This window comes from Lissotriton vulgaris, chromosome 2_1 (genome assembly GCF_964263255.1).
Source record: "Lissotriton vulgaris chromosome 2_1, aLisVul1.2, whole genome shotgun sequence".
Lineage (NCBI taxonomy): Eukaryota > Metazoa > Chordata > Amphibia > Caudata > Salamandridae > Lissotriton > Lissotriton vulgaris.
Window position 1 is genome coordinate 112,748,261 of NC_141687.1, and position 26,312 is coordinate 112,774,572.

General features: G+C 44.9%; 1 protein-coding gene across 1 annotated transcript in view; it reads left to right on the forward strand.

Annotated features, from left to right (window-relative positions):
• Positions 1-26,312, forward strand: part of LOC147729657 (uncharacterized) — a 131,832-nt gene that overhangs the window by 77,128 nt on the left and 28,392 nt on the right. Inside the window, exon 2 of the mRNA XM_086958476.1 lies at positions 16,816-16,924. Coding sequence (XP_086814602.1) covers positions 16,816-16,924 — 109 coding nt within the window. The remainder of the gene's footprint in view (positions 1-16,815; positions 16,925-26,312) is intronic.

A 26,312-nucleotide genomic window follows, 5' to 3' on the forward strand; every position in this document is an offset into this window, starting at 1 on the left:
GAGGTCATGAGAGCCAAGAAAGCAAAAGAGCAGCTCCCTGATCAAGTCGGGGAACAGACCAACCCCGAGCAGAACTACGGAAGTAGGGCTGTGTGGGGAGAGGCAAAGAGAGTGAGCGAAGAAATCCCGAACAGAAGCCAAAGAACCCTGACTTGACAGAGCAGAAAGGACAGAGGAGGGGTTTGCGGCCAAATTACCGTCCGGGAACAGCCTCTTAAGAAGGAAACAGCACAAAATGGTAGGGGATGAGACTCCCTCCAGGATTAAGCATGAATGCCAGATGATCCCAAGGACCAGCCTGGTGATGCAAAGAGCAACTAGCTGCCGGAATGTAGGATGCATTAGCAGAATCGCCCACTGTAACTTGGACAGAGACACCAGAGCAACAGTAGCGGTCCGTGGAGGGAGTTCTATGGGACGGCGAAGGTGGGGCGGGACGAGGAGCAGGGTGGTGGGCAGTAAACTCCGGCTCACAGCCGACCGAAGTAATGTAAATAAATAAATAAATAAAATTAATTTCACTGCGCGCGCTGAAACGCCAAATGCGCTTCATTACTTTTTACATTTATCTCTCATGACAAACCAACATCTCGCCATGTATTGGCATACAATTACAGTCTATGTAAAAAAACTACTCATAACAAAAAGAAGAAGAAATCAGCAAAAAGTCATAATGGATTATACAGGAAATCACTTGAAATATTGCAACAGGTCCCTGTTGCTTTGATGTTTAATGGAAAAGTGCCTGGCGACTAGTTCAGATCTTTATTCGTGATTGCGCGCAGATGTTCTAAGACGAGAATCTTTACACTGTGTATAGTACTGCCTATATATCTGAGCTCGCCTGGGCATATCAAACAATAGACCGTGTGTGTTGTATGGCATGTCAGAAATTTGTTCATCATCTTCTGTTTCTTCAACCCTGCTACCTGATAGGAGAGTACCCTTTTACAGTTGACACACGCCTTACATTTCCCGCAGGGGAAAAAACCTTTCACGTCTTTAAGTGTTCCTTGTCTACCTGGTACCATTTCAAGATGGCTGTGGACTAATTTGTCTCGCAGCGACCTTGCCTTCTTTAATGTGATACGGGTAGCCGGGGGGATGTCATTTCCTATAATAGTATCTGTTTTAAGGCTATGCCAATTCCTTCTTAGCATACTCCTAATCATTTTATCCTTTTCATTGATGAGTTCCTTTCTCTGGATTCTCCCTACTTACTTGTGGGTGGTTTTTTAAGAGGTCCATATTGTAACCTCTAGCTAAAAACCTAGCAATGCTGTCTGAGATGTTGGTTTGTCATGAGACACAAATTTAAGAAGCAATGAAGCGATCTGAGCGATATATGCTGATTCACGGCGTGATTGAGAATTTAGAAACAGCTTTCGCATCATGGTTTTAAGTTGTAAACAACGTCAATTTTGATGTAATTTACCTTAAAAAAGCAGCGTAATTTACATGCCAGTTTCCAAAAAGATGGAGATCCATGAAAGTATAATGCATGCCGATTTATGGCTAAATTAAAAATTTGCTAACATTCGTGCCAAGAATTTTCAATTCTATTAAGGACAGGAGCGAGGATTATGCTTTCTCATTTCTTTACTGAGAAAAATACAGCAGCAAATTAGAACACAGTAAAGAAAACAAACACTACATTTCCCATGAGTACTTAGGGTAACCATAGAGGAGACATGCTATAAAAGGTGAAGTAGTGTGGCTCACTGGTTAGAGGCGGCAGACCCGAGAGCAGAGGACGGCCCGGGACCAGGGTTCGATTCCCGGCGCGGCAGGTTTCTGGACCAGGGTCAGCGGACTCGATAATTCTCTCGCCTCGGTGCCCACTCTGATCAGCGATCACACTCGGCAACTCTGGGCATTAGCTTGCCTCATCTTCACTAACGGCCCCACCAGACCGCCGGGGATGCCTGGTCTCACCCTGGAGATACCCATTAAGGGACCATCTCTCAGGGAAGCCAGGAAGGGTTTCGCAGCGGTCGAAGCGCCTTGGGACCCTCCGGGTAAGTAGTGCGCTATATAAATGCCTATACATTTACATTTACATACATAAAAGGTACCATAGAGGACAACACTTCCTCTTTCTTTGTCCATAAACAGTTCAACAATAAGATCAAAGTCCCAATTGAAACCAAAGGATCCATGAAGGACATCACGAGGAACAGACCACCGGAAGGCAGAACGAAGAAGCTGAAGCTGAAGATCTTCTGTGCAAACCACAGTCCTCAGGCAACGGAGAACACGAAGGCAGAACCTCATTTAGGATCTGGACCTGAAAAGCAAAGCAGAGCCGTAGTACACCACACCCACAATGGCTTAAGAGCATAGAAAACCAAAGATAGGGAGGGAAATAGACACTGCATAGAACATTATGAAACATAGTATAGGACAGTTGTATACAAAGAAAAATTGCAATCAACAATAGAAATGCAGGTACAAAACAAGGGTGGGATAATCCTCGCCTCCTGTCCTTAATAGAATTGAAAATTCTTGGCACGAAATTTAGCAAATTTTTAATTCTATGGCAGGATGGAGGCTCCGATTATGCTAGTTCAAAGCTGAGCCACCACAACAGAAGCAACATCTACAATAGGTTTGAAATAGAAGGTTTTAAACACAGACTCCGAAGACCAATCAGTGGCCTTCATGATATCATGGAGACTGACACCCAAAGAAAAAGCTTTAGAGGCCATAGCTCCCCGTGCAGAATGGGCACCAAAGAGGGAAACGTCAATACCAGCCTCCAGCATTAGCCAACGCACCCATCTTGCTAACGTAGCAGGAGTCACAGGTTTGAAAGGCTTTTGCAAAGCAATCAACAATTGACCATGTAAATCATGTCTAAAAGGTGCAGTACTTACCTCATAATCTTTGATGCATTGAACCACACATAGTTGTGGATTATGTGGAAAAGAAGGATAAGTCACAGAAGACGTATTACATTTAGTACGCCGAAAGATAACAAAAGTCACACCCTCAGGCGAGAACGTACGACTAGCAAGGTCCAAAGCTCGAACATCTGACCTTCGTTTGCAGGAAATCAGACACAACAACATTGTCATTTTAGCTGAAAGTTGCTTGTGTGTCAATAAAGAATTGGAAGGCCAGGACTCCAAGAAACGCAGAACAACAGACACATCCCATAAAGCCACATATTTAGGACAAGGAGGTTTTACCATCCGAATGCCTCTGAGTAATTTGGAAATCAAAGGATGCTCCCCAACAGGCTTACCATTGATAGAAACATGCCCAGCTGTAATGGCAGAACGAAAATTATTAAAAGTTCTATAAGCCAAACCAGACGAAGCAATGGACGCAAGAAAATTTAGAATCAAAGCGATATCCACTGAAGCGGGATCCACTTTCCGTTGTGAACACCAATCACACCATCGTTTCCAAGCTGACGCATAACGTTTGTGTGTGTTAAGGGCCCAAGCCTCGCCGATAAATCTGGCAGCGTCGTTAGATAGGCCTGGGATTTGCCAGCGACGCCCGAAAACTTCCACGCCACCCGACGGAGATGACCCGATAGAACGAGGGGGTGAGGTTCTAGAAGAGGGTCCAGCAACAGGTTCCACCTGTGGCGAACATGGAGCGGAGTCGAGCAACTCATCTCCAGAAGAACTGGAAACCACGCCTGAGCTCTCCACAGAGGAGTCATTAGAATGAACTCCGATAGAAAGTGCTTTGTGTGGGCGAGGACCCTGGGAATCATCACAAAAGGTGGAAAGGCATAACACAGGAGAGGAGGCCAAGACTGGAGAAAAGTCTGGATCCGGACGCCAACTGTAAAACCGGGAAAGCTGTTTGTTGAGGCGAGAGGCAAACAGATCGATGTGACAATGTCCCCAAATCCGGGACAGCGTCCGGAAAACCTGAGGGTGAAGCCTCCAATGGCTGTAATCCCTCAGATGGCAAGAGTTCCAGTCTGTTATCCGATTGTCGCGACCAGGAAGGTACTCTGCAATAACAGTGATCTGTCGTTACAGACAAAGATGCCAAAAGTATTTTGCAATCTCCGACAGGAGTCTAGACCTGGTCCCCCCAGGTTGTTGACATACCTCACCGCTGAGACATTGTCCATGCGGAGGAGTATGCAACAATTCGACGCTTGCTGGGTCAGACAACGAATCACAAAGGAGCCCGCAAGAAGCTCCAAGCAATTGATGTGAAGAGTCAATTCCTCCTGGGACCAACGGCCCCCCGTCGCAACGGGGCCGCATCGGGCTACCCAACCCTAAAGACTCGCATCTGACTCTATTACCACATCTGGGGTCTTCCCGAACAGCGCACGACCGTTCCAAGACTCCATGTGCTCCAGCCACCATAACATCTCCCAACGTGCATCCTCCGACAGAGGAATGTAATCGGAATAACGAAGACCCTTCTGGAGATGCTTGATCTTGAGACGCTGAAGAGCACGATAATGCAACGGACCTGGGAAGATCGCTTGGATCGAAGATGACAACAGACCTACAATTCGAGCCACCGATCTCAACGAGACCATCTGTCTGGACAAGACCATCCTCAATTCCCTCTTGATGGCTCTGATTTTCTGACTGGGCAAGAGGAGTTGACATGAGATCGAGTCGATCCGAAAACCGAGGAAGTCCATCGACTGAGAGGGAAGGAAGTCGGACTTCTGTGGATTCACAAGAAAACCGAGTGATTGTAATAGCTCTATGGACCAGTTCAGCGAAGGGTTATCCGTGTTCAGAATTTAGATGGCGCATAACAGGTAGTGCTTGAGTAGTCGTCCGGCCCTCCTAAAAACCGGGCGAAAGGCCTGTCGTAGGTTAGATTGAGCTTTGTCAAGGCCACTGAATGTGGCCACAAATTTTGTTACTTCCTTCAGGAATGGATGTCCAAATAATAAACCCGGGGCCAGGGAACCAGACTCAGAAGGAGCCAAATCCGTGAGCTTTGGGTCCAGCTTAAGAAGGATAGAGCGGCGGCGCTCGCATGAAATAGTGCAATTTGCGTTACCTAACATACAGATAGCCCTCTGTGACCAACCCACTAACTCATCAGGGTAGAGGAGAGCACCAGACTCTTTGGCCCTGAAGCCCAAATCCAGGATTTTCGTCAGGGGACCAAGAAGGTCCAACATCTTGTCCTGACTGGATCGCCAAGATCTGTCCAAACCTTTTTTGGGGTCCTTAGAATATTTGGATCTATCTCTGGTGTATCTGCCAACTTATGCGAGATATACAGACGCGGACATTCCGATCGTAATCGGGCCCAGACATCCTTTTCAAAAGGACGGTGAATATGGGTTTGCACATATTCTGCCACTTCAGGGCAGGGAAGCCAGGAAGTGGATTTCGAATGGACAATATCTGACAGATCAAAAGTCAGAAGCTGGGTATTGGAAGGGGAAGTCCACAAAATGAGCTTTACGAGCCATCTTTTTAGGAGGAGGAACCACAGGGCCAGAGGATGACGAATCAGAGGAGGAAGATCCATCTTCAGAAGGGGAGTCTGGGGACGAACGTCCAGACTTTGTAGATTTTTTGGAAGGCTGTACTGAGGACAGAGTCTTTGCCAACTTTGCAAAATCCGAATGATGCAGATTTTTGGGAGATTTTTGAGCATGCCCTGAAGACGGAGGCAACCAACCCTGTTGCGTGGCATATTCAGACAGATGACGCTTCAATGGGGCAATGGCGTGGAACAATGCTTGACCCATCAAGTCGTTGTCCACAGAGCCAGAGGGCTTCTCTTCATCATAAGAATATTCTTCCTCATCATAATAATCTCCCATTTTGACAACTTCAAGTTGTTAATATGCCCACGTGAGAAAAATGACAATATAAATAGCCAAAGGACAATTCAGGGGGAGTGGAACCCCAAAGCAAGCCAAATGAAAAATGCAGGTGAAAACCTAACAGCACAAACACAGTTAAAGAGTGGAGGGAGGGCTTGCTTTAAAACAATGCCACTCTAGGCAAAGCCTATGCATTATTTTACTACCCCAAAGCTATTTAGTAAAAGGGCGTAGGTGGAGGCAAATATCTGACAGGCAGTGGGCTGAATAATCTATATCTAAGGATATCTTGATAACTGCATTGTGGAGTTTTGTCGTTTGGTCTTGTTTTGGTTTAGATAAAGATTACTTATTTTTCTAAACTGGTGTGGTGTCCATTTGAAGTGTTTTCACTGTATTACTGTATGTGTTCACAAATGCTTTACACACGTCCTCTGAGATAAGCCTGTCTGCTTGTGCCAAGCTACCAATTGGGTGAGCAGGGGTTATTTTGCCCAAGTGCAGAAACTGGAAAAGAAGCATGCTGGCCTGATCGAGAAGAGCCACCCTGCTGCAGTCCTCAGTGGGTGGAGAGTTCGGACGAGATCAGACTGTGGGTGATAACATCGTCAGCAAAGGCAGCAAGATGATCTTGGAAAGGCCCAGTCAAAGCCACCCGTGAATGCGTAACAGCTGACTTTTAAAGGGCCTTTGCTTCCCGCCAGTGCCGGTTACCTGACAGATGACATCACTGAGGCTATGAGTAAACACAAAATAGTGCCACTGGAGCATGCAGTGTGAAGCTGCTATTGAGCTTGCTCCAGTGGCCCTCTTTTGTGTTTACTGAGAGCCCGGGAGCCTACTACTAATGGAGCAGCTGTGTTGTGGTTTCCTGCAAAAGGTCAGATGTGCACAGGCTGCCATGGAAGGTCTGCCAGGCCGCTGGCAGCCCGCTGGCCGTACTTTGAGTACCACGGCATCAGGGGTCTGTCTTTTCAATTGTCCATGGCTGTTGCTGTTGTCCAGTTCTAGTGGGAATACTAAGTGGAGCCCATTTTGAAGCAGCATCTAATATGGCCCCCGTCATTGTAAGTTTCAAGATAATCCAGTGACACTTGAAATGTTCCTTGTATTGATTTCACTACCATGTTTTACGTAGCGCAGTTGTTGCCTGAAGTCCGGCGGAGAGTATCTGTATGCCTGATCAGCATACACGGATAAGCCCAGGACATAGAGAATGACACATTGTGAATAAGCATTTCCAAAGACAGTAAGAAACTACTATATATTTTGGCAATCTTACTGCCAGTCCTTCTCAGCGGTGCGATCGATTTCTCTGCCAAGCTGATGGTCTTCCTACTGCCATATTTAGATGTATACGCGATACACAGAAAACCGCCTTGGCGGCAATCTTCTATGCTGGAGAAACCGCCTGCCATTGTCATTTCGACAGCGGGGGCCTACAGAGCTGATTTGGATGTTTCCGTTGAGCTGGCAGTGTCCTTTTGGCGGAGGACTGACAGGGGGGCACCCGTGGTTGTGGGGAGACAGGTAAGTGAATTTTTTTTTACATACATAAAACACATATATGTAGGTTATTTTTGGGGACACATTGTATAAATTCTGCATTGCATCCTATCAATGTACACACACCATGCAATGTATACCGGCACTCACCAGGAACACCGATCTTCGAGTATGTCAAAGCGGGTGGCCTGTCTGTCGCAGTCAAGGTGCAGCAGAGCAGGGTGGACCTTAACACCATCGATGCTGGTGTCATTCTCCTCCAGTGCTGGTGTTGAACAAATCCCATTGTCCACAGAGGCAAAGAGAGTGAGAGAAGAAATCCCGAACAGAAGCCAAAGAACCCTGACTTGACAGAGCAGAAAGGACAGAGGAGGGGTTTGCGGCCAAATTACCGTCGGGGAACAGCCTCTTAAGAAGGAAACAGCACAAAATGGTAGGGGATGAGACTCCCTCCAGGATTAAGCATGAATGCCAGATGATCCCAAGGACCAGCCTGGTGATGCAAAGAGCAACTAGCTGCTGGAATGTAGGATGCATTAGCAGAATCGCCCACTGTAACTTGGACAGAGACACCAGAGCAACAGTAGCGGCCCGTGGAGGGAGTTCTATGGGGCGGCGAAGGTGGGGCGGGACGAGGAGCAGGGTGGTGGGTAGTAAACTCCGGCTCACAGCCGACCGAAGTAATGTAAATAAATAAATAAATAAAATTAATTTCATTGCGCGCGCTGAAACGCCAAATGCGCTTCATTACTTTTTACATTTATCTCTCATGACAAACCAACATCTCGCCATGTATTGGCATACAATTACAGTCTATGTGAAAAAACTACTCATAACAAAAAGAAGAAGAAATCAGCAAAAAGTCATAATGGATTATACAGGAAATCACTTGCAATATTGCAACAGGTCCCTGTTGCTTTGATGTTTAATGGAAAAGTGCCTGGCGACTAGTTCAGATCTTTATTCGTGATTGCGCGCAGATGTTCTAAGACGAGAATCTTTACACTGTGTATAGTACTGCCTATATATCTGAGCTCGCCTGGGCATATCAGACAATAGACCGTGTGTGTTGTATGGCATGTCAGAAATTTGTTCATCATCTTCTGTTTCTTCAACCCTGCTACCTGATAGGAGAGTACCCTTTTACAGTTGGCACACGCCTTACATTTCCCGCAGGGGAAAAAACCTTTCACGTCTTTAAGTGTTCCTTGTCTACCTGGTACCATTTCAAGATGGCTGTGGACTAATTTGTCTCGCAGCGACCTTGCCTTCTTTAATGTGATACGGGTAGCGGGGGGGATGTCATTTCCTATGATAGTATCTGTTTTAAGGATATTCCAATTCCTTCTTAGGATACTCCTAATCATTTTATCCTTTTCATTGATGAGTTCCTTTCTCTGGATTCTCCCTACTTACTTGTGGGTGGTTTTTTAAGAGGTCCATATTGTAACCTCTAGCTAAAAACCTAGCAATGCTGTCTGAGATGTTGGTTTGTCATGAGACACAAATTTAAGAAGCAATGAAGTGATCTGAGCGATATGTGCTGATTCACGGCGTGATTGAGAATTTAGAAACAGCTTTCGCATCATGGTTTTAAGTTGTAAACAACGTCAATTTTGATGTAATTTACCTTAAAAAAGCAGCGTAATTTACATGCCAGTTTCCAAAAAGATGGAGATCCATGAAAGTATAATGCATGCCGATTTATGGCTAAATTAAAAATTTGCTAACATTCGTACCAAGAATTTTCAATTCTATTAAGGACAGGAGCGAGGATTATGCTTTCTCATTTCTTTACTGAGAAAAATACAGCAGCCAATTAGAACACAGTAAAGAAAACAAACACTACATTTCCCATGAGTACTTAGGGTAACCATAGAGGAGACATGCTATAAAAGGTACCATAGAGGACAACACTTCCTCTTTCTTTGTCCATAAACAGTTCAACAATAAGATCAAAGTCCCAATTGAAACCAAAGGATCCATGAAGGACATCACGAGGAACAGACCACCGGAAGGCAGAACGAAGAAGCTGAAGCTGAAGATCTTCTGTGCAAACCACAGTCCTCAGGCAACGGAGAACACGAAGGCAGAACCTCATTTAGGATCTGGACCTGAAAAGCAAAGCAGAGCCGTAGTACACCACACCCACAATGGCTTAAGAGCATAGAAAACCAAAGATAGGGAGGGAAATAGACACTGCATAGAACATTATGAAACAAGGTATAGGACAATTGTATACAAAGAAAAATTGCAATCAACAATAGAAATGCAGGTACAAAACAAGGGTGGGATAATCCTCGCCTCCTGTCCTTAATAGAATTGAAAATTCTTTGCACGAATGTTAGCAAATTTTTAATTCTATGGCAGGATGGAGGCTCCGATTATGCTAGTTCAAAGCTGAGCCACCACAACAGAAGCAACATCTACAATAGGTTTGAAATAGAAGGTTTTAAACACAGACTCCGAAGACCAATCAGTGGCCTTCATGATATCATGGAGACTGACACCCAAAGAAAAAGCTTTAGAGGCCATAGCTCCCCGAATGGGCACCAAAGAGGGAAACGTCAATGCCAGCCTCCAGCATTAGCCAACGCACCCATCTTGCTAACGTAGCAGGAGTCACAGGTTTGAAAGGCTTTTGCAAAGCAATCAACAATTGACCATGTAAAACATGTCTAAAAGGTGCAGTACTTACCTCATAATCTTTGATGCATTGAACCACACATAGTTGTGGATTATGTGGAAAAGAAGGATAAGTCACAGAAGACGTATTACATTTAGTACGCCGAAAGATAACAAAAGTCACACCCTCAGGCGAGGACGTACGACCAGCAAGGTCCAAAGCTCCAACATCTGACCTTCGTTTGCAGGAAATCAGACACAACAACATTGTCATTTTAGCTGAAAGTTGCTTGCGTGTCAATAAAGAATTGGAAGGCCAGGACTCCAAGAAACGCAGAACAACAGACACATCCCATAAAGCCACATATTTAGGACAAGGAGGTTTTACCATCCGAATGCCTCTGAGTAATTTGGAAATCAAAGGATGCTCCCCAACAGGCTTACCATTGATAGAAACATGCCCAGCAGTAATGGCAGAACGAAAATTATTAAAAGTTCTATAAGCCAAACCAGACGAAGCAATGGACGCAAGAAAATTTAGAATCAAAGCGATATCCACTGAAGCGGGATCCACTTTCCGTTGTGAACACCAATCACACCATCGTTACCAAGCTGACGCATAACGTTTGTGTGTGTTGGGGGCCCAAGCCTCGCCGATAAATCTGGCAGCGTCGTTAGATAGGCCTGGGATTTGCCAGCGACGCCCGAAATCGTCCACGCCACCCGACGGAGATGACCCGATAGAACGAGGGGGTGAGGTTCTAGAAGAGGGTCCAGCAACAGGTTCCACCTGTGGCGAACATGGAGCGGAGTCGAGCAACTCATCTCCAGAAGAACTGGAAACCACGCCTGAGCTCTCCACAATGGAGTCATTAGAATGAACTCCGATAGAAAGTGCTTTGTGCGGGCGAGGACCCTGGGAATCATCACAAAAGGTGGAAAGGCATAACACAGGAGAGGAGGCCAAGACTGGAGAAAAGTCTGGATCCGGACGCCAACTGTAAAACCGGGAAAGCTGTTTGTTGAGGCGAGAGGCAAACAGATCGATGTGACAATGTCCCCAAATCCGGGCCAGCGTCCGGAAAACCTGAGGGTGAAGCCTCCAATGGCTGTAATCCCTCAGATGGCAAGAGTTCCAGTCTGTTATCCGATTGTCGCGACCAGGAAGGTACTCTGCAATAACAGTGATCTGTCGTTACAGACAAAGATGCCAAAAGTATTTTGCAATCTCCGCCAGGAGTCTGGACCTGGTCCCCCCAGGTTGTTGACATACCTCACCGCTGAGACATTGTCCATGCGGAGGAGTATGCAACAATTCGACGCTTGCTGGGTCAGACAACGAATCACAAAGGAGCCCGCAAGAAGCTCCAAGCAATTGATGTGAAGAGTCAATTACTCCTGGGACCAACGGCCCCCCATCGCAACGGGGCCGCATCGGGCTACCCAACCCTAAAGACTCGCATCTGACTCTATTACCACATCTGGGGTCTTCCCGAACAGCGCACGACCGTTCCAAGACTCAATGTGCTCCAGCCACCATAACATCTCCCAACGTGCATCCTCCGACAGAGGAATGTAATCGGAATAACGAAGACCCTTCTGAAGATGCTTGATCTTGAGACGCTGAAGAGCACGATAATGCAACGGACCTGGGAAGATCGCTTGGATCGAAGAGGACAACAGACCTACAATTCGAGCCACCGATCTCAACAACACCATCTGTCTGGAAAAGACCATCCTCAATTCCCTCTTGATGGCTCTGATTTTCTGACTGGGCAAGAGGAGTTGACATGAGATCGAGTCGATCCGAAAACCGAGGAAGTCCATCAACTGAGAGGGAAGGAAGTCGGACTTCTGTGGATTCACAAGAAAACCGAGTGATTGTAATAGCTCTATGGACCAGTTCAGCGAAGGGCTATCCGTGTTCAGAATTTAGATGGCGCATAACAGGTAGTGGTTGAGTAGTCGTCCGGCCCTTCCAAAAACCGGGCGAAAGGCCTGTCGTAGGTTAGATTGAGCTTTGTCAAGGCCACTGAATGTGGCCACAAATTTTGTTACTTCCTTCAGGAATGGATGTCCAAATAATAAACCCGGGGCCAGGGAACCAGACTCAGAAGGAGCCAAATCCGTGAGCTTTGGGTCCAGCTTAAGAAGGATAGAGCGGCGGCGCTCGCATGAAATAGCGCAATTCGCGTTACCTAACATACAGATAGCCCTCTGTGACCAACCCACTAACTCATCAGGGTAGAGGAGAGCACCAGACTCTTTGGCCCTGAAGCCCAAATCCAGGATTTTCGTCAGGGGACCAAGAAGGTCCAACATCTTGTCCTGACAGGATCGCCAAGATCTGTCCAAACCTTTTTTGGGGTCCTTAGAATATTTGGATCTATCTCTGGTGTATCTGCCAACTTATGCGGGATATACGGACGCGGACATTCCGATCGTAATCGGGCCCGGACATCCTTTTCAAAAGGACGGTGAATATGGGTTTGCACATATTCTGCCACTTCAGGGCAGGGAAGCCAGGAAGTGGATTTCGGATGGACAATATCTGACGGATCAAAAGTCAGAAGCTGGGTATTGGAAGGGGAAGTCCACAAAATGAGCTTTACGAGCCTTCTTTTTAGGAGGAGGAACCGTAGGGCCAGAGGACGACGAATCAGAGGAGGAAGATCCATCTTCAGAAGGGGAGACTGGGGACGAACGTCCAGACTTTGTAGATTTTTTGGAAGGCTGTACTGAGGACAGAGTCTTTGCCAACTTTGCAAAATCCGAATGATGCAGATTTTTGGGAGATTTTTGAGCATGCCCTGAAGACGGAGGCAACCAACCCTGTTGCGTGGCATATTCAGACAGATGACGCTTCAATGGGGCAATGGCGTGGAACAATGCTTGACCCATCAAGTCGTTGTCCACAGAGCCAGAGGGCTTCTCTTCATCATAATAATATTCTTCCTCATCATAATAATCTCCCATTTTGACAACTTCAAGTTGTTAATATGCCCACGTGAGAAAAATGACAATATAAATAGCCAAAGGACAATTCAGGGGGAGTGGAACCCCAAAGCAAGCCAAATGAAAAATGCAGGTGAAAACCTAACAGCACAAACACAGTTAAAGAGTGGAGGGAGGGCTTGCTTTAAAACAATGCCACTCTAGGCAAAGCCTATGCATTATTTTACTACCCCAAAGCTATTTAGTAAAAGGGCGTAGGTGGAGGCAAATATCTGACAGGCAGTGGGCTCACGCTGAAGAATGCAGCCTTCAAGAACGCTCCCCGACGAAAGCCGCTGTCAAAGAATGCTCCCTGACGTGAAACGGAGCAAAAGTGAACAAAAGGCTGTCGCGCATGCGCGCTGACAGCCGCCTGCATATAAAGAGACGCGCGAGTCTCAAGCGCGTCCCTCCTCCTCCTAACTCCCGCTCCACAAGCCAAAACAGGTGCGGATACCGCGCGCCTGAAACGGAAAGGTGTCACACTTGCTCCCTGCAACGAATGCCGAGTTGAAACGACCGGCAACATGCGAAGGGCCGAAGCCCCAACAAAGCGATAACACTAAACGGCCGAAGCCGCTATAAAGCGCAATAACATGCAACAAACGAGCCGACAGAGCGGCGAACAGCAGGTAAAAGCACTACAAAGGCAATATGTAAAATGCACAATGTAAACAGTAAAGTAGAAGAAAGTGCACTTAACTGGCTGCGAAACAGCAAAGAAAGAGGAAGTGGTGTCCTCTATGGTACCTTTTATAGCATGTCTCCTCTATGGTTACTCTAAGTAATCATGGGAAATGTAGTGTTTGTTTTCTTTACTGTGTTCTAATTGGCTGCTGTATTATTCTCAGTAAAGAAATGAGAAAGCATAATCGGAGCCTCCGTCCTGCCATAGAATTATTATATGAAAGCGTATCTGTGCAAGTATCTATATGAAATTCGAGTGAGAATACCGCTATAAGATGGCCCTCATGTTGGGGGCTATTGAGTCCTTTCTTTATGTCTATGTATGTATGATGAACTGTGATTTAATTGGCTCCTTACAGTGCCTATAGTAGACACTGAAGAAGGAGTTTCTGAAAAGCGTTTTTGTGGCGCTGGAATAAAAACTACAGGCGTAACTTTCTCCGTGAGTTCTGTACTCTGTCTGAGAGTCAATGAAAGAGTCTGGAGCCGTGTTATATATATATATATATATATATATATATATATATATATATATATATATATATATATATATATATATATATATATATATACATATACATGTGTATATATATATACATATGCATGTGTATATATATATATATACATGTGTATATATATAATATATACATATACATGTGTATATATATATATATATATATATATATATATATATATTCATCCAAGACTGCCTCTAATGATGAATACAATCGCGGCGGCGCGGAGGATGAATTAGAGGCAGTCTTGGATGAATATAATCGCGGCGGCCTCAGCCGCGGAGGATGCACCACCTACTTGAAATATGGTGGTAGGACTGCATGGTTGTGATCGCACAATCGCAAAGCGGCGCAGGAAGGATTTCACACTGGAAAGCTGCACATCACTTCTGGGGCCCACTGGAGGGCTGTAAAAAACATGCAGAAAATGAACTTTATTTTGGGCAAAAACGGACCCGACCTTCGGGGAGAATTGGGACTACATCTCCCAGCATGATTCACTGGAGAAGGCATGCAGCATGGGACAATTAAAGGTGTGGCCATTTCCGGTTTTTTTGCCATCTGCTGCCCCATGAGGAAGGAGTTTTAGACTCCGAAACGCGTTGGGGAACTTAAAAGGCAGCCGTGATTTGCAGCTTTAGAAAATAAAGGTTTTGTAAATCTCCTTCCAATGGAGTAGCGTCCTTGAATTAGAGGCAGTCTTGGATGAATACAATCGCGGCGGCCTCAGCCGCGGAGGATGCACCACCTACTTGAAATATGGTGGTAGGACTGCATGGTTGTGATCGCACAATCGCAAAGCGGCGCAGGAAGGATTTCACACTGGAAAGCTGCACATCACGTCTGGGGCCCACTGGAGGGCTGTAAAAAACATGCAGAAATTGAACTTTATTTTGGGCAAAAACGGACCAGACCTTCGGGGAGAATTGGGACTACATCTCCCAGCATGATTCACTGGAGAAGGCATGCAGCATGGGACAATTAAAGGTGTGGCCATTTCCATTTTTTTTGCCATCTGCTGCCCCATGAGGAAGGAGTTTGAGACTCCGAAACGCGTTGGGGAACTTAAAAGGCAGCCGTGATTTGCAGCTTTAGAAAATAAAGGTTTTGTAAATCTCCTTCCAATGGAGTAGCGTCCTTGAATTAGAGGCAGTGTTGGATGAATATATATATATATATATATATATATATATATATATAACCTGGATTTGTCAGCAGGTAGATCCATACATATCTCGAAATAGGATACTGACCCTTGCAAATGTGGTGCGGGTACTAATTTAACTGGGTGCTATCTGCCCACTCACTTGGGATACATCAAACATTCACGCATCATTTAGGGTTACCCCTCTCTAGTGTATGATTGCAATTTTTGAGAAGCAGAGGGTCCATCCTTTAATGTTCTCACTCCTTCCAAAGTTAAAAGACTTTTTTAAAAGCCCATCGCGCCGCCGGTCCGTCACGTTGAGCGACCCACCAGCTACGCGACATTCTGCCCAGTATTTTCAAGTACACGTAAAGCAACCCTGCGTAGTTTTATGTGTGCTTGTAAACATCGCCCCTTCTCATGCAACACTTTGCGTGTAAGGGGCGTGACATGGGTGTTCCCACGCAACACCCAGGTATTCTGATGCTTTTCCAGGTTTACGAGAAAACATAAACCTGGAAATGCGTCAGAATGCTATGCCACCCAAGTGGTGGCATAGCGAGGCACAACAAGAAGAAATGTTTACATTTTTCCTAATTTTTTTCCTCTTTCAATGCGTGCTGCATTCTACAGCACGGCTGGAAAGAGGAAATCCCCTCAATTGATTGTCTTTGTGCAGGAAGGTTTCCCTTCCTGCTCAAAAAGAATCTCCCCAAGATGCAGGCATCCTTCCACCATGGTGCAAGGACGCATGCGCCGGCGCTTGGCAGCCAATTGTGCGCCAGTTCAGGGGAAAGCACACGGATGCGACATAGTGTTGTAAATATGTTGCGGTGTCTGTGCTTGAAACTGGTTCAGTGTTGCACAGCTAAATGGCTTGCGGCATGCACTGAGTCACTTTCATTGTAAATATGGCCCATAGTTTTCACTCCATAACACTATAAGCTTGAAAGTTGTGTTGGAGCATACCTTACTGCTTAGTGCAACTTACATATATATAGCTGGGATTGCTTGAATCACTGAGAGCCACTGGTAGTAATAGTGAGAGCATTCCATGTTTTTTTGCCTTGTATGTGCCATTATATATTGCAACCGTACAAGCATTCCCATAACAAATTCAGTTACCCATAGTTGTCTCCCCTCTGCTTTCCCTCACCTTATGACAACGCTGGCCAAGGAACCAACCATAAAAATATCAGTCATAGTTCGTTCAAAAACTGCTAAGCAATCGCAACATTCTAGACATGTTTCCACAATGCTGGGCCTCATCAGGAGGGAAATAAATAGTTCTCCATGGCTACCATATTCTTTGTTGATTGATAAAGCCCTTGCAAAACAATGTGAGGTGTTATTGCTTGCAACATGTAGGAGAAAATAATGTGCTACCTTTCTTACCGGTGGGTGACCTGCAAAGCCCATGCTGAGGCTAAAAACATGTATTTCACTGCTCATCTTTAATAATATCATGCAAGACTCTGCCCCTTCTTACATGATTGCAGATGTGATTAAACCCACAATTTAGAAGAGTAATTGCCTTTCTCATGTGTTTCACTCTGTAGGACACCAGGAGTGCATCCGAATTTACTATCAGTCATCTTAAAGGGGCAGTAAACATTGATCCGAAGAGTGATAAACTACAAGAAATTGTGCAGAAGCTGCCAGTGGACGGTATGTAAAATGCATTTATGGACTCTTTTAGAGGGCACATCACTGTTGCACTCCATAATAAGTCAAATAGATTAATTGTAATTCAGAAGAACATACACATATCAATATTATTTGCTTTGCAACCGAAATAAATCCAGCAATACACAAGATGTAGAATATTTTATTTCTCATAAATACTGAATTTCTCATTCAGCACCATCTCCCGCAACCCCACTCCGAAACATAGCAACACAGTTAAATAACGTTTACGTATTTACTCTTTGTCCTAATGTGGGGGCAAATGTAATTGTTTGGGAAATTGAGAAGATTTCTAAGAGTACTCGAAGAAATCTGCAACAGGTGTCGTGTTCTTATCTAGGACCCTAATTCGATATTCCCGATTTATGCCCTTGTGAGGTTATAATCAATAATGTCCTGACAAAGGCATAAGAATCAGATTCATATTCAGTAATAGCCCATGCAATCCAAAACACAGCACAGCTACTCCCATCGACTCCTAGAAAGCACAACGCGTTCTTTAAACACACCAAGCCTCCAGCAGCCCGGGAAAACCCCCCTGCTTTTGTTTTGATTTGAACAAGAACACCTGAAGTCCTGCAAGAACTGTTAGTTCTTGGTGACGTCTTATGTCCAACTTTATGTCAAACCCGGCACCTTTCAGGTATAAATACCAACAGTTGCCTTAAGCAAACACACGGTGGTTTGGAGCAGAGCGGCCATCTACTTGCCCAAGAGCCCAGCTGATGCGAGTGCCCGCGGAAGCCTCCCCTCCTGTTTGACGCACTGAGAGAGACACTGTCTTTTTCTCCAGCCGAGAAAATCCAGCTCCGGTGTTTCCAGCCTACCCTTGCGGGTTGCTGGAATATCGAGTCCTGAGGAAAGAGATACCAGACCTCCCACATTCTATTACCAAGGTACGGAGCTGACAAAACCTTTAGGAGAATTCTTGATGCAGATTCTTGACAAAATTATCTGAACCAACTTAACTTAGAATCGCTACTTACTTGTCCCTTCCCACGTATTAGGCTTAGGTCAGGTACACCGGGGTAGGCGTAGTTAGAAGCACCAGTTGAGCCTTTTAGTCAATGTATTTATGTATGTATATATTTTATCCATTTTAAAGTATCATATGGCTAAGAAACCGTATCAATGCTTTTACAGTATTATTTCATAATACTTCTTTTACTGTATGCACTCTACTTTACTTTAAGTATTGCAATTGTGGCAATTCATTTCTCTTGCATGAGAAAAAAGACTGCTCAATATATAACACCTTTTTATTGAAAACACCCGTCTCTCTATTTCTCTGCATTCTGGTGAAACTAAGTATGCACTGCTGACTGAGTGAAATATCTGTCTATTGTTTTCACACGACTCTAGAGATATACTCTTATTCTAAGGGAGCAAAGTTGTCATGTTTATGCGGTTATCGGAAACTGAATCCCTTCTTGTCTGAGCCAGGGAAGGTGATCCATCCCTCTTCATTCAAGAAAGTTTCCAGTGACCTCTGAGCTAGCTGGCGCAAACCTAAATTAAGTTTAACATAGTTAGTAGAGACCTAGATTACCTCAGTCCTATGTCTACACTGCTGTTTATGTTATTCCAATGCGCAGAGCCTATTGGGAAAATAGGAACTACACTACATGGCGCCCAACGTTTGGTAAGGCGATAATCTAACGCAAGACAATAGAGTAACTCAGTCGTGCTTTTTCACACAGAACCCTTATCCCGTAAAAACTCCAATAGACGTCTGGAGTGGGTGAAAGGTTAATATCCGCTGGAACTTAGTAGGATGAGAATCCTATGTATTAGTTTCTGGTTTTGATCAACGTTGAAGGACACAGTGTTCCAAAATATTGTGCACCTAATCTTTGTTTCCTCGAAACTCGATCTGCAACAGAAAACTTTCAGTCAGTTAAATGGTAGAAAGTGACGAAGAAATGGAGCGAGCAAGACTAGCAGCTCGACTCTTAGAGGAAGACGCAAGTCTCCATGAAACTGAACCGGATGCAATACTCATTCCGGTCAATGTAAGAAGAACTATAACTCTAAAACTTATAGAAAATGGCCTGACACCGCGAGGTGGTACAGTCATATTCGTGATAGAGGCACACGAATATCGGCAGACAGAGGTATTCTATTCATGGATAAACTTTCCAGCAGCACACGCTACGACAAAAGACTTCCACTATTACAAAATAGAGGAACCTCCGGATGAATACACTCCTTTCGAGGAGATTGAAATTCCACTAAAATACCAAGAGCACCTGCTCTGGTTTAAAGGCGCCCTAAAACATAATGATCACATCACCAGGCTCAGTCCACTAGGTAGACCAGGAGCAACGTGGCCGGTTCTAGCCAGCTACACACCACATCCAGACATTGATTAAATGTCAGTTCCGGAACTTTTAGCTCAGCTAAAACTCTTAATTAAAATACATAGACAATTAGTCCAATATGTAATGCGGACCTCAATAGTCCAACCGACATTTAACATTCCACAGCAGACCCCTCACCAGGGGACCATAAACAAAATCACACCACAGAACATACAGTCATGTCTTGGTAAAGTACCCATAAAACGGGAACAAATCCCATTCTGGTTAGCACAGAAAATTACTCAAATAGAGGCAGTATTCCCGGATACTACTCCTACTGAGAAACACAGAATTCTGACTATCTGCCTCCCGATGGGGATCGCACCACATGTGGAGGACTGTGACACTTGGGGCACAGTCTTTGCTTCCATTTACACAAAAACACACGGTGTCCCGTCTATGGCGGTCATACCAGATGTATTAAGACGGATTGAAAATGAATACGGTCCAGAACCAGCTTTAACTCTGGGTATGAAATTACTAAAAGATTTCAAGCTGGTCTCGGCTATATTATTAGCCAACATAAAAGGTGAAGCAGCATCTGTGGCGATCCGCCAGAAACTGAAGGAAACAGATATAGCAGCCCAACCATTGGAACTTGCCAGAATCATAGAAAAATCCTATGAAGAGCTAGGAAGAGATAGTTTGGGTGGGAAACCGATAAAACCCCAACTAACTGAAAATCCTGAAAAAACATTTATTAAAAATAATTTAAAAACTCCCAAAAAGAGTTGGGAAGGTAATAAACGAACCATTCCCAGGGAAAAACGTTTCCAGTCCAGAGGAAGGTCTCCTCAGCGTAGAGAAAGATCTCCAGGCCGAGAAGACAAGTCTCCCCAAAGGGAACCCTCTGAAAAAAGATACAACCTTAGAGATAGGGATAAAATAAGAAAACCAGACAGATATCAAGATGCTGATACACGTCCCTCTAGATCATTCTCACTGAATCCTTCTCGATCTTCCTCACAGAAATCGGAAAGAAGAGGACGGTCAGAACACAGAGAAGAGCACGCCAAGTCCAAAGACAAGGAACCTGCTCATCAAAGTAAAAAATTACAATTTCCCAGAAAGAAGGTAGCAAGTATTAAGATTAAACATGCCGAGGATACTGAGGACACAGCTGAAAAACGGAGCGTGGGCACAGACAATGCTAGACAGCGGAGCAGAAGTGACCATAGCTCACAGACCCTGATGAATCTTCTGGAGACAGTGGACACGAATGAATACATTCAAGTGGAAACTGCAGACACACGAGTTAGTGTGCCCCATAAGCTATATGAAATAACATTACGTATAGAGGGAGATAAAACCAGGAAAATAAAAAGTCTCTTTTGGGAAAAACTTTCAAAAGGCTATGACATTCTGTTAGCTGAAAAAGACTGGCCACCAGAGTTTGTCAGGGAGTGCCATCATGGCAAAGAAATGATTATGCCTGCCTTCTCGAATCATATCCCGATTCATAAAAAATATACTTATGCAAGAAAATGGGCAGTAGCCCAAGCTCCTGCTTTGTACAAAAATCATGTAGGATGGGATGAGGACTCATCTCACCACAAGATCCAGGTAAAAAATCAGCCCACTGCACAAAGGCAGTACCCAGTTAAACATGAAGCTAAAAACAAGTCAGGGAGATCTTAGATCAACTTGAATATCAAGGGGTGATCGAAACATGCACCTCTCAAATGAACAATCCTTTGTTTCCTGTCTCCAAGCCAGATGATTCATATCGTCTAGTTTTGGACTACAGACACCTTAACTCCTGTTGTAAAACATTTGCAGTACAAAACTCACATAGTGCAGCACTAATGAATAACATTGTGCGCAAAAAATATAAAACGGCATTAAGTTCAAGTTCAGAAAATTTATATAGCGCACTACTCACCCAGAGGGCCTCAAGGAGCTTGGGGGAGGGAGGTGCATTTACTTATCGAATATCCAGGTTTTTAGTTGTTTTCTGAAGTAGAGGTGGTTCTGTGTAAGGCGGAGGTGGGTGGGGAGAGAATTCCAGGTCTTGGCCGCAAGGTAGGAGAAGGATCTGCCCCCCATGGTGGATTTACGGATGCGTGGGATAGCAGCGAGGGCTTGATTGGATGATCGTAGTTGGCGGGTGGGGGTGTGGAAGGTTAGTCGTGTGTTGAGGCATTCTGGTCCAAGGTTGTAGAGGGCTTTGTGTGCGTGGGTGAGGAGACGAAACGTTATTCTCTTGTTGACGGGGAGCCAGTGTAGGTCTTTCAGGTGACCGAAAATGTGAGCTTGACGAGGAATGTCCAGTATGAGTCTGGCTGAGGCATTAGACATCTCTAATGGATTCTTCTGTCAAACATTGCACCAGAAAGCAGGTATTTGACCGCTTTCTCAATATTCGGGTTGCAAAAACAATTTTGCTGACTCCCACAGGGATTCAAGAATAGCCTGGGATTATTCTCAGCAAGGGTAACAGAGTTACTACAAATATATGATGATGATGCATTATCATATGTTGATGACATCTATCTCACAGACGATGACTTGGTGACTCACTTAAAAAGGGTGAACAACATAATACTTGAATTCGCCTCAGAAGGTTACAAATTCAACTTTAAAAAGTCACGAATTGCCCATCTAAGCGTCCTATTTTAGGTTATGAATTATCAAGTGAAGGCAAAAGCCTGGCAGACAATTTCTTAGAGAAATGTGCTATACTCCAAGCACCAAAAACGCTGAAGAATTTACATCACTACTAGGTTTCCTGAATTTCGGAAGAACATACATTCTAAATTATGCGGAGAGAGTTAAACCTCTCTATGAATAAATAAAACCAGATTTCAAACAAACCAATTGGACTCAAAAACACACAGAAATTTTGAGATCACTACAAACAGACATGTTAACTAAAACAAAATTGCAAACACGTGAGAACACACGCAATCTTGTAATCCGAGTCATCCCAGGAAGATGCGGATTCACATACCTGACCTCTAATGAGGGAGAAACTGTACCTATAGCTTACAAATCACATTTGTATACTGAAGCTGAAATGAAATTCAGCTCCATAGAAAAATTTCTAACTTCGGTTAGAACTGCTGTAGCAAAAGAACGAGACCTAGCCCAAGGCAGAAGAATAGCTGTTTTTTCAGCAGAATCAGCCCTTGAGGCGTTAACAAGTCCTCGTAACCTGGTTAAAGGGGTATTAGATCCAAAATGGATAGAATGGGAAACTTCTATTGCTACAGAAGACGTGAAATACTATTTTGACCAAAAACTGAAAAAACTAGATGATCTAGTATATGAACGCGAATATCCTCTGCCAGCTGAAATTCTGCCTCTAGAAAAGTACACTTGTGTAATCTACATGAACAGATTTGCACAACACTATGATGTAGAAAATAAATCCTATGATGCAGCGTGCGCGATTGTTAAAGGTCGCTGGCGCTCTGGTAAATTCAAACCAATGATTACCAAAACAGAATCACTCAGGAAATGTTCAGCTCAGCGAGCTGAAATAAGAACCTTAAAGATGGCGCTTGAAAATGCCGATCGAGAATTCCCCACACTAATAGTATACGATTCGTATTTCTGCATCAAATCCTATAACAGTGATATGCAGACATGGATCAAAAACGGTTACAAAGATGACACAGGTGCTACAATAAAGCATAAGAGGCTTTGGGAACACGTATTTCTTTTGCAGAAAGAACTACGAAAGACTCGCCGTGGTAGAGATCCCAGGCGAGCCTTCTCCTACATCGCAGCCAAAACCTGGAACGAGCTCCCCGTTAACATCAGATGCTCCTCAACCCTGCAAACCTTCAGGAAGGACTTCAAGACTGGCTCTTCGACTGATCCGAAGCTATGACTGAACCGGAGTTGCTCCCCCCCGCCTCCCCCAGCGCCCTGAGACCCTCACGGGTGAGTAGTGCGCTTTATGATCCCCTGATTGATTGATTGATACTCTGCTCTAAGCTGCCTTGAAAGGTTCTAAATTCTCCCGTACAATCCACTAGCTCAAATTACACAATTCTAACACTTGCTGCAACTACACATAGTTCCCATAAAACTATCCAATCATGTTAAAGTAAAAAGATATAACCCTGAGCTCATTCGTTTTTCTGGATCCTCCTCAAAACAGCTTTCTAAGCATCCCACAAACTTGTAATTATCTGCAAATAAAGTGATATATATTGGAACAGCCTCCACTCTGCAGATGTACTGTTGTTGCCAATTCAGGCATTCTTACAGGGCGCTGCTGACAAGCAAGGATGCTTGCTATTTATAACCTTATTTTAAAACCCCAGTTTTATGAAGTTTGTTTTTACTAAAGATTGGGGGCATTTAAGTGTTTTCTTGCTTTGCATTTTAAGGGCCTTCTTGCTGATCTCTGCTCCTCCCCGTCTCGTACTGTTCGTTGCGGGGAGAGTGGTTCTCCTCAGTCTCTCTTCCTGTGAGACACTAGGCCATCACCGTTTTGGGCAGGTTGGCGGTATAGACGTTTGGGCCAGACAGGGAGGTACACTGCCTCGCTGGGTCCCCCCCTCCCTCCAGACAACACCTCCGGGCTGTCCAAGAGACGGTGGTGCAGCCTGAACCCTTGCAGGGCTCCTTGTCTCACGTCGCTGCGAACGGGCCTCCTCCGCACTCCATCAATCAGCGGGACATGCTCCACCTGCTGACGGGAGCGCTGCTTTCACCACCGCGTCCCTGGGGATGTTAGTAGAACTGTCCCTGGATCTACAGAGGTGAAGTGCCCAGAATCATATAGCCAACAAAAACAGGGTCACAAAAATAGGAGGCAAAAGGCAAAAAGTTTGGAGAAAAACCTGTCAAAAGGCCAGGCCTAACAATCAGGCGCTAATTAGATCTAACACCTCTAATTTATGCTGCGAACCACAGCTTCCATTATTAGAAGGGCCAGTGAGCTGCAAACAATGCGGCTTTTTATGGTTACACCATAAAATTCAACCCACAAAGCCACTTCTGCAAGCTGCCAACACCACATGTATATATAAGGACAGTATAGGAAATATAACTGGACTCTACTGTAACATAGGATGTTTCTTTAACATTTTAAGTATAAATTAGGAGTGTTAGTCCTAATTAGAGCCTGGTGGAGCTGCTTTAGTTCAGAAGAGGAATACTTCATTCAAAAGGAGACCGTTGTATGTACTTTGTGGGTTTCAACCCGCCCATAGCCTTGTTATTTTCTGGCTCCCTTATCACTCCATTATTCAGTCTCTCCATTTGTCCATGGCATGTATGCGTCATGGCTCTTTCTGTCTTTAGCCCTCCCTGAGAGCAGTGACTAAGTACTACTATTCATATACAGTGGCAATTTTAGGAAATGTTTTTGGGACTACTATTTTCTTAGATTCAACAGCACTCTAGACAGTGCTCGTGCTTTTCACAGATGCCCTTTTAAGGCTTCGTCGTCATTCATCGAGTGCTTGCGAAACAATTGCGCTCCAGGTGCAACAAAACATCCAAACATAAACAAACATGCATTCAAAACAGCATTACAATTACAACTCCTGTCGTAATTTAAATCAACAGTGTTTCACCAATTTTTTCTGTAGCCTCCTACCTAACTTCCCAGGCCCTTGCTCTCTTTGACAGTAAACCCACTCTTATAAATAAAAGCTGCCGCTTGGCTGCCTCTCCCTGGGAAGGATGAGTGCTCAGACAGGCATTTTTCGACACTTAGGGGGTCATTACGATGGCGGTAAAACCGCCACCGGCAGCCTGCCAGTGGCTCTTTCACCGCCATCGAAAAGCACTTCCCCACCCGACAAATTACAATGGTGGGCGGTGTGCTGGCGGACGTAAAGTACGTTTGCGACATGCAATCGTTATAATTGCCTGGCGGACCCACCCTGCATCAACAATATGGTGGCAGTGCGCAGCAGGCACCATCGGCCATATAACGATGTTGCCTCCCCACCAGCTGGTGTATGGCGGTAAAACCTCCATTGACAGGCTGGCGGGGATTGCATTTGGAGGCCTGTATCGGGCCCCTCTTGTGTTGGGGGAGGTAGGTATTCACTGACATGGTACCTATGGTACCCCCCTATATTTCCCTGCACCAAGGGGGGGAGAGGGCAGGCCCTGCGTGGTGCCTGCCACATAGTGCAGGAAAATGCACACACAGTATTTCTGACAATACGGCGGGTGCTGCAGTCAGAAACACCCGCCGCAATGTCAGAGATACACTGTAGCAGTCGCATCATAATCTCAATAGCAAGACCGCTGCATTACTGGCGGACGGTCCCAACCCCAGGCGCGATGGTCCGCCATCGTAATGACCCCCTTAGTTTCCCCAAACCCCTCATCACCTTTTCACCAGCCTTTTCCCACAAATCGATGACAGGCAGACTCCCCAGTAGATACTGGGGCTCCAGCTGATATAAAACCCCTTGGTAACTGCACTCAAACACTTAATCACTCAGAGCTCTGCTATTTACAGGGCAATACATCTTGTTCACATCTGGTCACATTTGCTGTATTGCCCTCACTCCTTCAAACATGGTTTGGAAACAGCCAAAGACATTTTCAACGTAGTGCTATCTTCTCAAATTACACGTGTGCATAGGTGTATTTTTTAGAGGGGTCTCATGCTGCCCTGATTAGAGTTACAACCCCTAACAGCACGGGCTGTGGACTCTCTTCTCCATCCAAAGCCACTGTGTTCCCTACAGGCTTCCCTCATTCCTCTCCTCACAGGTATTCCTTTTTGTGAAGGATCTATAAATAGGAGATGACTCTGTTTATATGTCTCGCCTAAACATTACCGCCCCCCTACCTCAGGCCTCATACCTCCGCTGCAAAGCATTTCGCACACCTCAGTGGCTTTTTTATAATGTTTTACAAATACCATCTATCTCTACACCTCTCTATTGCTTTAAGGCTTACTTGGCACTACATGCATATGTGGGATACAGTCCCAACATTGCATTCTGGGACATGTAGTGCCAATATTTCACATCTGAAACATTGAAACATGAATTTAGCCAATTTCTTATTTAAAAGCACGTCGTATG